Genomic DNA, 18,236 nt, shown 5'->3' with positions numbered 1-18,236 from the left:
AAATTAAAGGTGAGATTAATAAAATTGAATATAAGAAAAACATTGCATTAATAAATAAAATTAGGAGTTTGTTTTATGAAAAAAAAGCAATCAAATAGATAAAGTTTTGGTTAGTAATGATTTCTTTTTTCTTTGAAATTACATTTTTATGTAAAGGCAATTTTTAATATTCATTTTTATGCAAAATTTTGAGTTTCAAATTTTCTCACCCCTGCCTCTTCTCTTCTTTCCCACAACAGTGAGCAATTTGATATAGGCTGTATGTGTGCATATGTCTCTAATAGTTATGTTGTGAAAAAAGAAACAGAAGGAAAAAAAACATGAAAAAATATAAAGAAAGTGACAATATTATGCTTTGATTTGCATTCAGCCTCCATCAGTTCTTTCTGTGAATGCGGATAGTATTTTTCCATCTCGAGTCTTTTGGGGTTGTCTTGGGTCATTGTGTTGCTGAGCAGAGCTAAGTCAATCATAGTTGATCATCACGCAATGTTGCTGTTACTGTGAATAATGTTCTCCTGGTTCTCCTCACTTCACTTTGCATCAGTGCATGTAAGTCTTTCTAGGTTTTTCTGAAATCTGCCTCATAGCATAATAATATTGCATTACATTCATACACCACAACTTGTTTAACAGTTCCCCAATTGTTTGGCATTCCTTCCATTTCCAATTCTTTGTCACCATAAAAAAAGAGCTGTTGTAGATATTTTTGTACATTATTTTGGGTACATGTTTCCCTAATTTCCCTTTTTGGGATACAGACCTAGTAGTGGTATTCAGGCTCAAAGGATAGGCACAGTTTGATTGCCCTTTGGGCATAGTTCCAAATTGTTCTCCAGAATGGTTGTATTAGTTCACAACTCCACTTACAATGCATTAGTGTCCCTATTTTCTCACATACTCTTCAACATTCATGATTTTCCTTGTGTGTCATATTAGCCAATTTGACTGACAGGTGTGAGGGGGTAGCTCAGAATTGTTTTAATTCGCATTTCTCTAATCAGTAGTGATTTAGAGCACTTTTTCCATATGACTATAGATAATTTTGATTTCATCTTCTGAAAACTGCCTGTTCATATACTTTGACCATTTTTCAATTAGGGAGGATTAATATGATTTTTTTTAAAAAGAGAGAAAAAAACCAAATCACTTATTTTGGTAATTTTTTTAATGGTAAACTTAAATACAAAATGAGAAAAAGAAATCATTTCCATGTACATAGCAGACAGTAAGAGAGGATTCAATATAAAACAGTAACTTTCCATTTCAAGAAAACCTATATAGGCCCAGTTATATGCCAATAAATTTAATAATTCAACTGAAATGGAAGAATATTTATAAAAATATAAAGCACCTAGGTTAGCAGAAAAGGAAATAGAATATCAAAACAGACCATAAATGAATAGGCCATAAGTGAGCTTCCTAAGAAAAAAGCACCAGGACCAGATGGATTTACAAAGAAATTCTATCAAATATTTAAAGACCAACTAATTTCAACATTAAATAACTTAATTGGAATAATAGGTGAAGAGGGGGTTCTACCAAAGTCTTATGAAACAAATATGGTACTGATACCTAAACCAGGAAGAATAAAAACAGAGAAAGAAAATTGTAGACCAATTTCGTTAATGACTATGACTTCAAGAATCCTAAATAAAATACCAACTAGGAGATGACACAATATATTACAAAGATTGTATATTGTCCCCAAATGGGATTTATTTATTACAGAAATGCAGGGGTAGTTTCAAATAAGGAAAATTATTAACATAATTGATTAATTCAATAATAAAAGTAACAAAATATATGATTATACCAATAGAAGCAGAAAAAGCTTTTGAGGGGCAGCTAGGTGGCTCAGTGAATAGAGCACTGGCCCTGGAGTCAGGAGGACCTGAGTTCATATCTGGTCTCAGACACTTGACACTTACTAGTTTGTGACCTTGGGCAAGTCACTTAACCCCAATTGCTTTGCTTTTCCCCACTCCATAAAAGAGAAAGCTTTTGGTAAAGTACAACACTCATTTTTATTAGAAACACTTAAAGTATAAATGGATTTTTTTCTTAAATTGATAGGAAACAATTACCTAAAACCATCAGCAAGCATTATTTGTAATGAAGATAAGTTAGAAGCCTTCCTGGTAAGACCAGGGGTGAAACAAGGATGCTCACTGTCACCAGTATTATTCAATATTGTATTGGAAATTCTAGAAAGAGCAATAGGAGAAGAAAAAGAAATAAAAGGAATCAGAATGGGCAATGAGGTAATAAAACTATCTCTTTTCGAAGATGATATGATGATAGGCGTTGGAATATCTTAAAGACTCAACTAAAAAGTTAGTTGAAACAATTAATGATTTTAGCAAAGTAGCTGAATATGAAGTAACCACACATAAATCATCAACATTCTTATATATGACAAATAAAACCCTACAAGAAGAGATAGTACAAGACATCCCATTTAAAATAACTCTAAAGAGTATAAAATACCTAGAAGTCCAGCTGCCAAAATAAACCCAAGAACAAAATTATAAAAACAAACTTTTTGTACAAATCAAATCAGATTTAAATAATTAGAGAAATATGAATTGTTCAGGAGTAATAAAGATGACCAATGTCATAAAAATGACCATTGTAACTAAATTATCTATCTTTTCAATGCATCCCAATTAAATTACCAAGAATAATTTTACTAAGTTAGAAAAATAATAACAAAATTCATTTGGAAAAGCTCAAGGATATCAAAGGAACTACTGAAAAAATGTAAAGAGAGGAAGTTCAGCAGTACCAGATCTTAAATGATATAGTGAGACAATAATTGTCAAAACTATCTGGTTCTGGCTGAGAAACAGAAAGGTAGATCAGTGGAACAGAGTAGACAGAAATTTACAACAGCAAATGATTATAGGAATCTCATGCTTGATAAGTAAGACTTAACTTTTGGGGACAAGAATTTGTGAGTTGGCTAAAGAAAAAGTTGTTGGGAGCCTTCCTCCCACTGCCTGCCAGAGCTTATTTATGTCAACTGACCAAAGTCCATGAATCCTCTGCTTTGGGGCCCATTGGCACTCTCCCCACCCCAGCTGTTTCCCTTTTGAAATCACTAAAAATAATGTCCTTACATCAATTTTTACTAGAGCCATTCACCTGCCATGCTTGGAACAGAGGCCATTCTCAGATAGTTCTTAGTCCTAATCATCATGAAGTCCACATTTACAGGAAGAATGGAACAAGAACATGAACTCAAAGAACATAATGGACATATCCCAGGTATCGATTTGGCTCCCAAGACTGAATGAATTGGAACTTGCTGTGCAGATCATAATGCTGCAACGTTGCCTGGCAGAAATTGGGCATAGACCAGACAGTTTCTCAGATAAAGGTCTCATGTCTCAAATATATAAAGAACTTTGTCAAATATATGAGAATGTAAGTCATTTCCCAACAGATAGTTAAAAGATATGAATAAGCAGCTTTCCAATCAAGAAATTAGAGCAATTTTTAATCACATGAAAAAATGCTCTAAAACATTATTGATTAGAAAAAATGCAAATAAAAACACCCTTGATGCATCGTTTTACCCCATCAGATTGACTAAAATAATAAAAGTAGAAAGTGACAAATGTTGGGAGGGATGTGGAACAATTGGGACATCAACTCACGACTGGTAGAACTGTGAACTAATCTAACCATTTTGGAAAACAATCTGGAATTATGCCCAAAGACTTATGAAAACTGTCCCCTAAGACACTTACTATGGAGGGGACCCTGGGCAAATCACTTAAACCCATTTTTCTCATCTGTCAAAACAGCTGGAGAAGGAAATGGCAAACTACTCCAGCATCTTTGTCAAGAAGACTTTAAGTGGGGTCACAAAGAGCAGGATATGACTAAACAATTAAACAAGAACAAAACATAAATTATATATAATAAATTTAAAAACATAATCTTTATGTAAAACACCAGGTGGCCAGCCACCTTTTTCACATTGGTCGTTGGCAAGCAGAGTCTGTTCATTCCAGACACATAATCATAGCTCATTCAACCTCTCAGAACTCGGGCACTGTTGCCCAGGTTGCCATGCTCTGCTCTGGGACAGGACACAAGAACTGGATGTTGGTGGTGAAACTTTTGGCATGCCTTAGATATCACTGGCCATGTGGAATGCTTCTGGCTCCAAAGCTAGGAGGAGGTTCAAGCAAGAGGTGGCCACCATTGCTGGGGATGAGCTTTGTCCTACTGACAGACAGAGAGTAAGACTTGGCCTTGGCGTTTCACTGTACTCCCAAGAGCATAATCAAGGTTCCCAACCGTCCTGACTCTGGGATGTTATTTCACTTATTAGAGCTGATTCTACCTGTTGTCTAGTTTCCTGCACAGGCAAGTTGGTGGCTGAACCATTGGCCTCAAGAGGGTCAAAGATATTTCCACCATGTGATGCTTTGGCCTGAAACATAGAAAAATATAGATGAAAAAGCAAAAAGTAGCCAGCTTGAGGTTGTTCCAAATTTTTAGGCCTATTTCTGTATGTGTGTGTGTGTGTGTGTGTGTGTAACTACAGTTATCTCCCTTCCACATCGCAACTTTCTCCATTGCAGTTTTGATTTATTACAGGTTGGCAAAAGCAATTAAATGGGGATTGTGGGAGTTTTGCAGAAGCCCCAGGCTACAAGCTCAGGCCAGCAGCCAACACAGCAATGTTTAGAAACTCAGAAATGCGTAAATATATGTATAATAGTGTATAATGTCAGCATATTTTATCTTTTAATAACATAATTTTTATGGATTTTCAACATAATTCGGAATTCTGTGATATGAAGTGGGGGGGGGTGCAAAAATTTTTTTATGGATTTTACAGATCTCTGGGGAGCCGTACTCCTAACCCTGCAATGTAGAAGGATTAACTGTATAATCACTGATACTGCCCTTACATATTACAGGAAAGTTCTGAAACTCCAAAAAGAAAGTGACCTATCCAAGATCAAACAACAACCTTACATACAAACTCACTTCCAGGACTTCTCATGGATTTTCCCTGTCAAAGGATCATAAATTTAGAGCAGGAACCAGCCTCAGAGGCCAATGACCCCAACTCAGACCTGAGCAAGAGTCCTCTTTCTCAGTTCCTCAGAAATAGGTTCTCCAGTTTCCAAATGAAGACATCCAGGAAGAAGAACCAGCTCCCTCCTGAGGCTGCACCTTCTACTTGACAACAACTGGAATGCTTAGGAAACTTTTCCTGACTTTAAGCCTAGTCAAAGCCTAATCATAGATGACCCTCTTTGTGATTCTCACCCACTGGTGCTGGTTCTATCCTCTGGGGCCAAACAAAACAAGAAAATCTTCCAAGGAAAAACCTTGAGTCACCTATGGTGTGTCCTCTTTGCTCCCTCTCTCCTGACTAAACACACCCAGATCTTTCATTCAGTTCTCTCTCATATGGTAGGAAAGATAGATTTAGAAGTCATCAGCCAAGTTGATACATTCAAGCCTCATTGTCATAGAACAAAGGCAAATGGAAGCACTATTCTCACCTAGAAGAGCTAGAAACCCCCAGGCAGCAACATTAGCAGAAAGAGGTCAGATCAGTCAAACCAATTGGTTGATACATAAGTTAGGCAAAAGCTGCTCACCCTTCCTTTTATGTCATAAACTAAGATGCAAAGAAGATGAGTGTCAGGAAGCACGATGGATAAATTTTTCAGACATATAATGAATAAATAGAGAAACCTCAATATGGGATGCAGTGGACAGATCCCTGGGCACAGAGTCAAGAAGACCTGGGTTCAAATAAAGCCTCTGACACCACCTAGTGACTTTGGGCAGCCAATCAATCAACTTGCCCTTATTAAATGCCTACTATGTGCCAGGCATTGTGCGAGGTTCTAGAGTAACAAGCATAAAGAAGAAAACAATCTCTCTTCTCAATGATCTTATATTCCAACAGGAGACATGAGGAGTGCCTTCTCCCTAGCTGCTGCCCATGCCTAGAAAGGTGACCCCCTCCCCAGTATTCATTTAAGATGGCTCAAATGCCACCTTCTGTAAGAGGTCTTTCCTGGCCCCCCTTAATGCAAATGCCTTCCCTCTGAGAGAAACACTTGTTTACCACTAAATAATCTTGTATATACATGGTGATCTGCCCATTGTCTGCCTCATTAGAAGGATGATCTCTTTGAGGGCACGGACTGAGGATTCTTTTATCTTAAAATTCAATATGTTCATTGGCATATTTTTATTGTTGTTCAGGTTTTAGCTGTGTTTGACTTTTTGTGACCCTATTTGTGACCCAGAGAATGAGACCCCTGGTCCTATTTTAGAAATCTCTAACTCAGCAGTATTTGTCAGAATTTGAAGTCTTCGCGGATCACCTTCAAGAGCCCAGGGGCACATCAGACCGACAAAAAGGAGCTATGAAGAAATTGCCAATCAGCTCTGTGTACAGCGGAACAGTTTATGACCAAACAAAGGAGAGGGATGACCACAGAAGATTAAAATAGACAGTTTCAATTACACAAAACTTAAAAGATTTTGCACAAACAAAACCAAAACAGTTAAAATTAGAAGGGAAGCAGGTAACTGAGGAAGGGGGTGGGAGGACATCTTTGCAGCAAGTTTCTCTGAAAAAAGTCTCATTTCCAGATAGATACAGAATTAATTCAAGTGTATAAAAGCTAGAACCATTTTCCAAATGACAAATGATTAAAGGATAGAAGTGAGAAGATTTCAAAGGAAGAAATCCAAGCTATCAATATCCATACTGAAAAATATACTCTACATTTCTAATAATTGGAGGAATATAAATGAAAGCAACTGTGAGGTTTCCCCTCATACCCAGCAGATTATCAAGAATGACAAAAAAGGAAAATGGCAAATGTTGGAAGGACTGTGGGAAAACAGGCATACTGATGTACTGTTGGTGGAGCCACTGTGACTTGGTCCACATATTGTGAAAAGTAATTTGGAAGTACACCCCGAAAGTTATTATGCTATGCATTCCTTTGGCCCACTGATACCACTTCTGATCCTCTATCCACAAAGAGATCAAAGGAAGAAGAAAAGGACCTATATATGCCACAATATTTATAGCTTACACTTTTCTGTAGAAAAGGACTTGGAAACTAAGGCTGTGTCCACTAATTGGGGAATGACTGAACAAATTATGGTACATGAATGTAAGGGAATATTATGGTGCCATAGGAAATGATGAAATGGATGGTTTCAGTGAAACATGGGAAAACTTTGTATGAACTGATGTAGAGCAAAGTGAGCAGAACCAGGGAACAGCTTATACAGTAGCAATAATATTGTGAAGACAAACAACTGAGAAAGACTCCAGACCTCAGATCAATGGAATAACCAACTACACTTCCAGAGGACTCATGTTTAAACATGCTACCCATGTCCTGATGGAGAGGTGATGGACTCAAGGTGTTGAAGGAGACATATGTTCTCTTTGGACATGGCTAATGCATGGATGCGCTCTGTTTGACCACACATATAATTTGCTATTAAGGTTTGTGCTTTTGTTTTTCTTCTCCCATGAGGGAGGAAAGGTGAGAAGGAGAGAAAATAGATTTTTGCCAACTAAAAAATTAGTTCATTTAAAAAGACAAAAGAAACAAAGATTCAGAGTCACTTTGTGCCACCAAAGCACATTGGAGGAGGACACCAGTGAGGAGGGAGGCCTTGGTGGACTTTTCCCAGCTCTGCGTAATTCCAGGTTTGCCCCAGGCTGTCTGAAGTCCATGTAGATGATACAGGAGACCTGAAACCAGACTTCATGATCATGGACTCATAAATTTCCATCTGGAAGAGGTCTAAGAGGTCATGTCATTCAATCCTCTCATTTTACAGATGAGGTACCTGAGGGCCAGAGAGGTTGTGTAACCTCAGGATCACATGGACAGTGAGGGCAAAGCTGAGTTTTGGACCCAAGCCCTCTCAGACCAGATCCAACCATCTTTCCATGGTACCACAGCTACCTCCAGGGAGGTAGGCAAAGCTGAGGGAGGGCTGGGCACTTCTCAGCTTTCCAGAGCTGCAGCCCAAAGCAACAATAGTTCTGGGTCCCTGGGTGGATGGAGACCAGGCAGACTCACCTGCAGACATCACATATTGGACAGCGGTGTAGACTTGGTGACGCACACACAGCTCACAGTCATCATCTTTCATGTCAGCACAGAAATGGTCTGGGGAGCAGTCACAGATGGTGTTGGATGTAGGTGAACATTCCTTTGTGGTCATGAAGCCAAATTCTGAAAGAACAAATGCATCTGCTGATAAAGGTCCAGGGAGGGAGCATCCTGAGGTAGCCCATCTAGCTGTGGGCTCAAATGCTGCCCCACATCCTTTGTGACTGAGGGAAGCTGGACAGGTTGCTCTAGGCCACTCTGACACTATGAACTGCTTGAGACAGGGCACCCATGTGCCTTGCTAGAAGGAATATTCTTCTCTGGGTAAAAAAATCACAGGCCTGGTGCCCCAACCATCACCTTCTAAAAAGAAAAAGAAGAGGGAAAGTACAAAGCATTGTGCTGAAGATGGGCGACAAGGACAAAGACAGAACCATTTCTGCCCTCAAGAAGCCAACATTCTACCTGCACAGCATCATCCACCACTTTTCCTTAGTGAAGAGGAAGTGTCTTTTGTCTTTCTGCATATTCCCGGTACTTAGTGCAGTGCTTGGCACACACTAGGCTCTTCATAAATGATTGTTTACTCCCTCGTCTTTTTCTTTCCTTCTTTCTTTCCTTCTCTTCCTCCTCTCTTCCTTTTTTCCTTCCTTCGTTCCTCTCTTCTTTTTTTCCTTCCTTCCTTCCCTCCTTCTTTCCTTCCTTCCTTTGTTCTTCCCTTCCTTCCTTCCTTCTTTCTTTCCTTCCTTCCTTCCTTCTTTCCTTCCTTCCTTTCTTAATCCTTCCTGTCTTTTCAGCATTTGGTTTAGTGCTTGCAAACAGTAGATCTTTAATAAATGACTGACTGACTTGGCCTTAATTTCCTATACAGAGAAAAGCAGTCGACCTAGATCATAGGATGCAGGACTAGAAGGAGCTTTGGATACCAATAAGTAATCTGTTTCTTTTATAATTAAAGACACTAAAGCCCAGGGAAGTAACTGGCCCACAGTCATAGAAGCAGAAAAAAAAATCAAGGTAAGATGACCTGCAAGTGCTCTCTCACTTTACAAATCCCATGGTCCTATGAATCCAACCTTCTTGGGGAAGCAGAGTCAAGGGATTCCTGGCTGAGTGTGTGTGCTGGGGACTAAAGTTAGGAAAGGCATGGTGTGGAGAGCTGGGCTTGGGAGAGACACTCCCCAGCCAGGCCTGTCTCTGAGTTGCACAGAACTGAATTTTGAATCTAGAAGTAGGAACAGTGAATGGTTGCTCAAGGCCATCCTCAAGGGTTGGGGAAGTTGTTAACCCTGGTCTAATAAAGCCAGCAGAAGCAGAAGTAGCAGGTGGCAGGGTGGGGTGGCAGAGCAGAGAAAGTGTTCTTGGTACCTCCACTGTCATGATAAGGGACATTAAGGCAGGCTTTGCCCCTCCTATTCCCTGATGACCTGCCCTAGGTAAGAGGAGAGTCCTGACAGAGACAGGTGGCTTCCTGGGAGATGCAGCTGAGAGTGAAGACAGTCCTGGATATTTCCACCTGCAGCCCCAGGTGAAGCCCCAGCTAGCTAAGGACCCCAGTGGGAGTCTGATTTCCTCTCCAATGTCTGAACCCCTAACACCAGGGTGTTCGAAGGACCTGGTGAGGAAGAATGGAGGGGTGAAGAAATTGAGTATTACAGGGCTGAAAAAGGAAGGAACTGCTGTGGTTAGCTACAGAGATATGCGGACTGAGGAAACTGGGGCCTATCATTTACCCTTCTGTGGCCGGAAGGCTCACTCCACCTCTACAGACTCAAGTTTCTGAGTTAGAGGCTCACAGCCTCCATGTTTGCCTTGTTATGCCAAACAACCAGATTTTACCTTAGCCCTGGGTTCATCACAGTCTCAGGCCAGTCTAACAACCCCTCCAGCAGGTCAAGGGTTGTTACCTGCACCCATTGTACAGATACTGTCACTGAGGACTAAGTTGGGAACAGGCCTTTCTTAATTTCATGCGGAGGCAGTGAGAGGTGGCAAGGAAAAAGAAGGGGGGAAGGAACAAGCATTGATTTAGTACCTTCCCACCATGTGCCAGGCCCTGTGCTGAGTGCTTTACAAACATCATCTCATCTGATCTTTACAACAACCCTGAGAGGTAGATGCTGTTATTGTCCTCATGTTACAGTTGAGGAAACTGAGGCAGACTGTGGGTAAGCCATGCCCAAGGTCACAAAGTCAGAAGTGTCTGAGGTCACACTTGAACTCAGATCTTCCTGACTCTAGACCCAACACTCAATCCACTGCACCAGTGGGCTACCAGAGCCCAAGTCTCCTAGCCAAATGGATAGAGAATAGATTTAGAGCTGGAAGGAACCTTATTTCTTATTGCATCTAATCCTCTCATTTTAAAGATAGGCAAATGGCAGCCCAGAAAGGTTAGTTACCTTTCCCTGATTTCCCCTCATGTTGGTACCTTCCCTCTGACATTATCTCCACTTTACCCTGCCTATATCATGTTTGTTTCATGGCATCTCCCCTATTAGACTGTGAGATTCTCAAGGGCCTTTACTGGTATCCCCAGTACTTAGCCCAGTGTCTAACACATAGTAGGGGCTCAATGAATATTTCTTCACTGGCTTGCCCTATATCATACAGACAGTAAATGACAGACCTGGGATTTGAACCCAGGCTCTCTGACTTCTCATCTGGGACTCTTCCTGGGGCATCACCTGGGGTCACGATTGGAGCTAAAAACCTTTCCAGTCTCTAAAAAGGGATGTGTCTGAGACTTGAGGATTGGACGATGAAAAGCTGTAAGCAAGTTCTTAACTTGCCGTCATGGGACCTGAGTTCAAATCCAGACTCTGCTATTTGCTGCCTTATGACTTTGGACAGCTACAACTTCTCTGGGGCTAGTTTCTTCAGTAAAATGAGGGTCCTGGATGGGATGACCTCTATGGTCCTTTCCGATTCTGGAGCAACGTGTTATCTTGTGATGCCTTCCTAGGGGTTAGGGAGGGGAGTTGCCATGAAGGGGAATGTAGAAAGTTCTTGGGGGAGAAGAAAAGGGGAAATGGGGGGGCATCAGGAAGGACATAGAGAATCTCCAGCACTTTACAGTGTCAAGAGATCTGACATACTTAAGAAGACTTCCCAGTTATGCGAAACAGTTTTTTCAAATAGGGAAGTCAAATTTCCAGAATACTAAAGTCAAAGTAGATAAGGTTGGCAGCAGGGCCAGCTCTACCCCCAGCATTCACCTGCCTCCCCTTTCTGCCATCCCGTCACTAACAGGAATACATGGCCCCTTCTCCAGCTTGATGTAGCCCTGACACAGCTTGGCTTCAGGTGTAAAGTGGGGTAGGATTGTGGGGAGGGGTTGTGCTTTGTTCTTGAAAACATCCTCCTGTCACTGTGGGTGAAAATGCAGCTTTAGAAATTCATTCCTCTGAGTGAATAAGAACCTACTTTTTAAATACCCTGGGAAATGCCAACATCAGCAGTCATCCACAATCTAGTATGAATTAATTGCTTAGCATAACTCCTCCCTGGCAGGAAACTGAGGGCAAGGGAACCATCGGAAGAGAGCAGAAGGATAGAGAGGTAATTGGTAATGCTGGAGTGTGGCTGGGGAGGACAAGGCTAGCTGGGGGTTACAGGGAGAGGTTTGGGGCAGTCAGGAGGAAACACCAGGTCATGAGACAACCATCCTATTCCAATGGCTAGAAGTCAGAAAGGTGTAGACTGGCACATTTAAGGAGCTGGTAGGGCCCTTGGGACTAACTGAGCCTCTTTCACAAGTTCCTGAGGACCAGCTCTGCTGCTTATAATCTCCTTCAGAATTTTCCACATTTTAAGTTCTCTCTTCTGAGGTCCCTTCCAGCATGGATAGTCTGTTCTAGGGTTGTGTGAGAGTGTGAATAAAGAATCCTGTGTTTCCCATGTCCTAGAACCTTAGGAACTAGCCAATCCCCTCATGGTATAGATAGACAAACTGAGGTCCAAACTTAGTGATGATTACCCGAGGTCATACAGAAATGCCTAGAATGGAGCCCAGGTCTCCCACCTGCCAGCACAGCACTCTCACTGCCTCTCCTCCTAACATGGCCCAGCTCCTGATCTCTGGACTGTTGACTTCCCCCCACCCCATCCTGTCTGGCTACATCCAAGACTGATGACTTCCTCTGGCCCCAGCTCCCCATTCCCAGGGAAGTAGAGTACTCAGTTCAGAGCCCAGGAGAGGACAGTCTTTGGGTTAGACCCAGGGTCCTAGGTTATCCCAAGGCCTCTGAAGAGCTTCTTACCAGGGTCACAGACTTTACACTGGAGACACTCCTTCAGGCCACTCTGGTGTGCTGTGTAGGTCCCGGGATCACAAGCCACACATGTCGTGCCTGTCATCATAGTGCATGTCTCATTTACCCTGTAACCTAAGGGTATCAAAGAGTCAGCATCAAGAACAAGGTACAGATTCCTCCCTGCAGAAGCCACTCTCCTCCAGCCCCACTCTCCCCCCAGTACTACCCTGACACTGCCATATGACAGCCTAGACCTGACCCAGGAGGCTACCAAGGCTACGTATGAAACTAAGGTTGGTTTCGAATGGTTACTACAAAAGTTACAATGGCACACATCCATACCCAACAGAATCTTAGCACCCAGACTGTCAAAACTGAAAGGGTCTTCAGAAGAAGAACTTATAATGTCACAATTAAAAAAAAAACTCGAAGAAACAGAATGTCAGTGATAGGAGGAAGCTCGGAACTCAGGATTCAGAGTTGGAAGGGCAATCTTAGAACAGAGAATGTCAGAGGTGGGAAGGATCTCACAACATAGACTGTGAGAGTCGGGATGAGCCTTAATGTTAGAGCTGGAACCTAGCATATCAGAGCTAGGAGGGACCTCAGAGCGTAGAATGTCAGATCTAGGAATGACCTCAGAAAATAGAATTCAGGGTCAGGAAAGCAATCTTAGGACACAGAAGGTTAGAAGTCACTTAGTCTTATGTCCTTGTTTTGTAGATGTGGAGACGAAGTGACTGGCCCAAGGTCACACAGGTAGTGAGGGAGAGCTCCAGGAGTTAAGCTGGTCCCTAATATTCCATCCCACTCTGATGTGCAGTAAATTTAGGACAAGGCAGGTCAGGAATCTTAGGATCCATCTAGGCTGGCTGTGATGGTCACTGCGTTGGGGGAACAGGGACAACAGAAGGTGGGGGAGTGAGTGACTGGGGAGTGAGGTTAGAAGTACAAGAGACAGAATCAAAGTTTGTTTGCTTTAGAGTTATCCAGAATAACATTCCTAAGACCTCAGCAGGCAATGAAATACAACAGAAACTTCTTAAGCTTTCTCTATCTGCAAGGCTTCACCTAAGGAGCTCGGTGGTGTTATAATGGATAGAGATTCAGGCCTGGAGTCAGGAAGATCTGAATTCAATATGACCTTAGACACTTATGAACTGTGTGACTGCGGGCAAATCTTTTAACACTGTTTGTCTCAGTTTCTTCATCTGTTCAAATGAGATGGAGAAAAATATGGCAAATCCCTCCTGTATCTTTGCCATGAAAACCGCAGATGGAAGAGTCAGACACTCAACCACAACCAATCACCAGACTGGTCTTGGGGATTAAATGACAAAAAACTAGAAAAATCTTCTGCCCTCAAGGGGACTGCATTCTATCAGGGGAATGTAATATTCACTGAGATAAATAAATACAAATTCACCTGAAATACATAGAGTGATTTGGGGTGGGGGAGAGAAGAGGGGAGAGGAGAAACAGAGACAAGGAGAGACAGAAACAGAGAAAGAGAGGAGACGGAGAGAGAGAGAGGGCAAAGTAGAAGAGACACGGAGACACAGAAACAGAAAGAGAAAAAATCAGATGAATTCTGAGTGCAAAATGACCTATACTTTTTCATTTGCTTTTTCTTGCTTTTTTGCAACATGACTAATACAGAAATATGATTTCTGTGTCTTCACATGTATAATTGAAATCATGTTGTTTCCCTTCTCAATGGGTGGGGTAGGCACTGAGGGAAGGAGACAATTTGGAACTCAAATAAAAAAATAATGTTAAAAATAAATAATAATCTTTTTAACAAAGGAATCAGAAAAGATCTTCTGAAGAGGTTGATATCTGTCTGTTGGAGGCATTCAGTAGTCCCACAGGGCTGAGGTAAGGAGGGGATTCCAAACATAAGGGCCCCCTCTTAATGCAGATAAATGCACAGAGGAGGGCATGGGATGCGGGTACCAGGGGCCAGGAATAGGGAATTATGAGTTCAATGGAATTGAGGATCTAGACAAAGGTGCCAAGTCTTTCCAGCACCAGCATTTGCTGAATAAGTGTTCTATGTCTCATCTGGCTCTGAACTCCATGGAGAAGGAAGAGGAAATCAGAGCTGTGCCTTGGGGGACTTCTCCCTTTTCCCTCTTTTACCACAATGTCCACCCAATTGTCCTCCTTCCAGCCCAGACAGTCCTGCCTTAAACCCTTTATAGCCTTGGACAACCTAACTCTAGACTCTGCATGTAAGTGGCATTGCATAAAAGCCTGCTGGTTGACTAAATTCATCCACTCCATCATTACGAATAGCTGCCTTATAGGTAGTAAGCACCCCATTCCCTAAAGTATTAAAGGAGAGATTCTTGTGCTGGGAAAAGATCTTAAAAGAGGTTAGATTCCCCTCCATCATTCCAGTAATCTTGGGGATGCCCTCCGTGGTCCCTCTGAGCTCTGAGATGCCCTCCATGGTCCGTCTGAGCTCCAAGATACCCTCCATGGTCCCTCTGAGCTCCGAGATACCCTCCACGGTCCCTCTGAGCTCTGAGATGACCCCAATGTTCCCTCTAAGCTCTGAGTTGCCCTCTCTGATCCCTTTAAGTTCTGAGATTCTATGGTTCTGGAATTCAAATGGATTCATGAAGAAAGGAAGAGAGCCTGGAACAGGTAGACATTTTCCAGAGGAAGAGAGTGATTTGTCCTAAAGAAAGAAACTTTCTGACTTACCTGCCTGGCAGGTGGGGCAGCACTTCCCATCCACCTCATACTCTCCCACCATACATTCCAGCGCCTCCTTGAAGGGGATAAGCTGAGCCATCATAAAGATGCTGAAGATCTTGGGAAATGAAAGAAGGAGGCAACAAGGGTGAGGGAGACAGCATGGTCCATGGTGTCAGGAAAACTGGGTTCTAATCCTGACCTTGTCACTTCCTGGTTAGATGATCTTGGGCTAACCACTTACCCTCTTGGGGTCTCAGTTTCCCCATCTGTAAAATGAGGGGTTGAGAGAAAACATGATGTGCTGGAGAAAGCCCGGGACTGGGAGCCAGAAGATCTGAGTTAGAATCCTGCCTCAGTTACTTACTTACTGTGCTGCCCTGCACAAGTCATTTAACCTTTCTTGGTCTCAGTTTCCTCATCTGTAAAATGAGACTGGACTTGAAGGCCTCCAAGATCCCTTCCAGCTCTAGTCATGGGATCCTGTGATTTAATCTGTAAGAGAAGGAGTCTGACCAGTGTCTAACTCTAAAAAGCACCAACTGGAAAGGCTGGGGGGAGAGGGGCATGGATGCCGGTATGATGTAATTTTAATCATGACTCATTCACACTTAATGCAGCTCTTTAAAGGCTTCCAGAGAGCTTCACACACTTTCCATTTGAGTCTTACAACAACTCTGTGAAGGAGGTGCTATTATTATACCCCTTTGACAGGTAGGGAAACCAAGGCTGGAAGGTTAACCTAGTAAATGTGGGAGGCAGGGTTCAAACTCAGGTCTTCTTGTCTCCATCCACCCTGCCCCTGTCCAAGGGATGCTGGAGGATTGTCTCCCACAAGGCTGATCAGAGCCCGAGAGGCCATGGAGAGGGTGCAAGGGAGGGGGAAGTCCTCCTAGAGGGCCATGGAGGAGAATTATTGCCTCATTTGGCCTGGCTGCTTTTCAAACCTGCTCCACCTACAGCAGCTAGCAGGTGTTTATCTCCGAGGTGGGGGGGAAGAGTGACCAAAGGGCAGCAACGAAGAAGAAATGAGATAAAGTGCTTAGAGGCACAGAGCTGGGCACCGACTAGGGAGTTAATAAATGCTTCTTTCTTTCTTTTTTAATTTTATACATTTAAAAACATGTCATAGACCCCACAGAACTGCCAAAGGAATCCCTCCCTGCCACCCACCCCCAATTTCTCATCTGCCCCCTTTACTTTGGGGATAAGAAAGCTCATTCTCAGAGAGGTAAGGAAAAGCCAACAAGCATTTATTAGGCACCTACTGTGTGTCAGGCAGGCAGATACGTGGCACAATAAATAGAGGGCCAGGCCTGGAGTCAAGAAAACCTGAGTTCTAAGACGGTTTCAGATACTTCCTAGCTGTGTGACCCTGGGCAAGTCACTTAACCCTGGTTGCCTTATTTTCCTCCTCTGTTGCATGAGCTGGAGAAGTGAAGGGCAAACCACTGTAGTCTTTTTTCCAAGAAAAATCCTAATGGGGTCACAAAGAATTGGATATGTCTGAAAATGACTGAACAGCAACTGCAGGAAGTGGTTGGCTTTCTGATCCCTTCCTGTTCTCTCCCTACCACACAGTATCTTTCCTCAGCTAAGTTTCTAATCTCTCCACCACCCCTCTAGTCTTCTCGCCCTCCCCATCACTAAATTCAAGAGGGAGGAATCTGGACTTTGGATTCCTTTTGTATCCAGTCTAGAGGCAGGAAGAGGGTGGGAGGGGACTGGATGGGGGAAGGCATGAGGGAAGGGGGCAAAGGGTGTCAGGGAATTAGGAAGAGGGAAACAGAAGGGAAAGACTGAGTGAGGGGACGAGGAGTGGGGAACTGAGAAGAGAGGCAGAATGGGAATTAGGGAGGAAAACGGGGAGAGACTCCTCAGCTGGCTTGGTGTCTTCCTCTGAATCCTCCCCATCTGCCTTCTGGAGCGGAGGCTATAGCAGTCACTCCTCCCTTTCCTTTGGGGGGTGGTGGTAGGCCTGGGTAGGGAGACAGAGGGCAGGCAGTCCCTGTCCAGCTGTCCCCCACATCCAGATTCTTACCTTTAGGCAGCCCCTGTTTACCATCTCTGTGGAATTCAGTCTGGCTGTCTCTACCTCTAAAGAATGCATCATATCCTGTTTTGTGATTGGACTAAGGAAGTGAATGTATTGAATGTATTGAAAGTGAAAATAAAAGCTGGCAGTTACCTTATTTCAGTTTGTAGGTCGAAAAACAATATTCTTTCTAAAACAAATAGCACTTCTCAGCCTAGGTCGTGGACATAACTGAAAAATGTGCACATGATAAGGATGAATTTGTAAAGGAGGAAACAAGCTGGTGATGATCAGAAACTTCAAAGTACACCCAACTTCTTTAGCCTGGGGGAGGATGTACATGAGAGCAGGAAGTGGTGCAGCAGATAGAGTGCCAGGCCCAGAGTCAGGAAGACCTGGGTTCCAATGCAGACACTTCTTAGCAGTGTGATCCTAGCCAAGTCACATCACTGTGTTTGCCTCCGTTTCCTCATCTGTAAAATTTGGAGAAGGAAATGTGGCAAACCACTCCAGTATCTCTGCCAAGAAAACCCCAAATGGGGTTACGACAAGTCAGACAGAATTGACCAACAATAACAACAAGGAGAACGTGTACAAAGACAAGGAGAGGTCTTGGCACATCCACCAAGGGGGGCTGGGGGTGAGGAGGAGGGAGAGGAGCAGGAGAAGAGGAGTGGGGGAGACTGACCAGATGGAAACTCTGATGATGGTAACTCTTCATTGTTCATCAGTGGCTTTTTTGGCTTCCACTCCAAAGAACACCATGCTCCTTGGAGGCAGGGACTGCCTTTCTTTCATACAGAGACAGAGATATAGACAGATATAGATATAGAAATATATACACATATACATGTATACACACATACAGAACACATATACAGATATATGTGCATGTCCATACCTATACACAAACATGCATACACACACATCTACACATACATATACATACACCTCCCCATATCTCAAGCAATGAACCAAAAGCTATGGCTGATCAAAAAAGCAAAACTAGCCCAATGCATGAATGTCACTAGGCCCATACATAGCTCACAGCTGAACCATGAGCACCGGCCTGTACAACAATTAACAAACATTGGCATGGCATGCATA

General features: G+C 42.7%; 1 protein-coding gene across 1 annotated transcript; it reads right to left on the bottom strand.

Annotated features, from left to right (window-relative positions):
- Nucleotides 1-7,219: 7,219 nt before the first annotated feature.
- Nucleotides 7,220-17,193, bottom strand: LOC118840408 (tumor necrosis factor receptor superfamily member 14-like). The gene is made up of 5 exons (XM_036747901.1): nt 17,136-17,193; nt 15,104-15,212; nt 12,398-12,523; nt 8,103-8,258; nt 7,220-7,809 (listed from the first exon to the last, which is right to left on the bottom strand). Exons 1-5 carry the CDS (start codon nt 17,157-17,159, stop codon nt 7,796-7,798), a joined length of 429 nt encoding a protein of 142 aa, XP_036603796.1. The 5' UTR covers nt 17,160-17,193; the 3' UTR covers nt 7,220-7,795.
- Nucleotides 17,194-18,236: the final 1,043 nt, after the last annotated feature.

The sequence above is a fragment of the Trichosurus vulpecula genome, chromosome 2 (assembly GCF_011100635.1).
Source record: "Trichosurus vulpecula isolate mTriVul1 chromosome 2, mTriVul1.pri, whole genome shotgun sequence".
NCBI lineage: Eukaryota > Metazoa > Chordata > Mammalia > Diprotodontia > Phalangeridae > Trichosurus > Trichosurus vulpecula.
The sequence above is the reverse complement of the archived record's forward strand: the minus strand, read 5'-3'. Positions and strand labels throughout refer to the sequence as shown.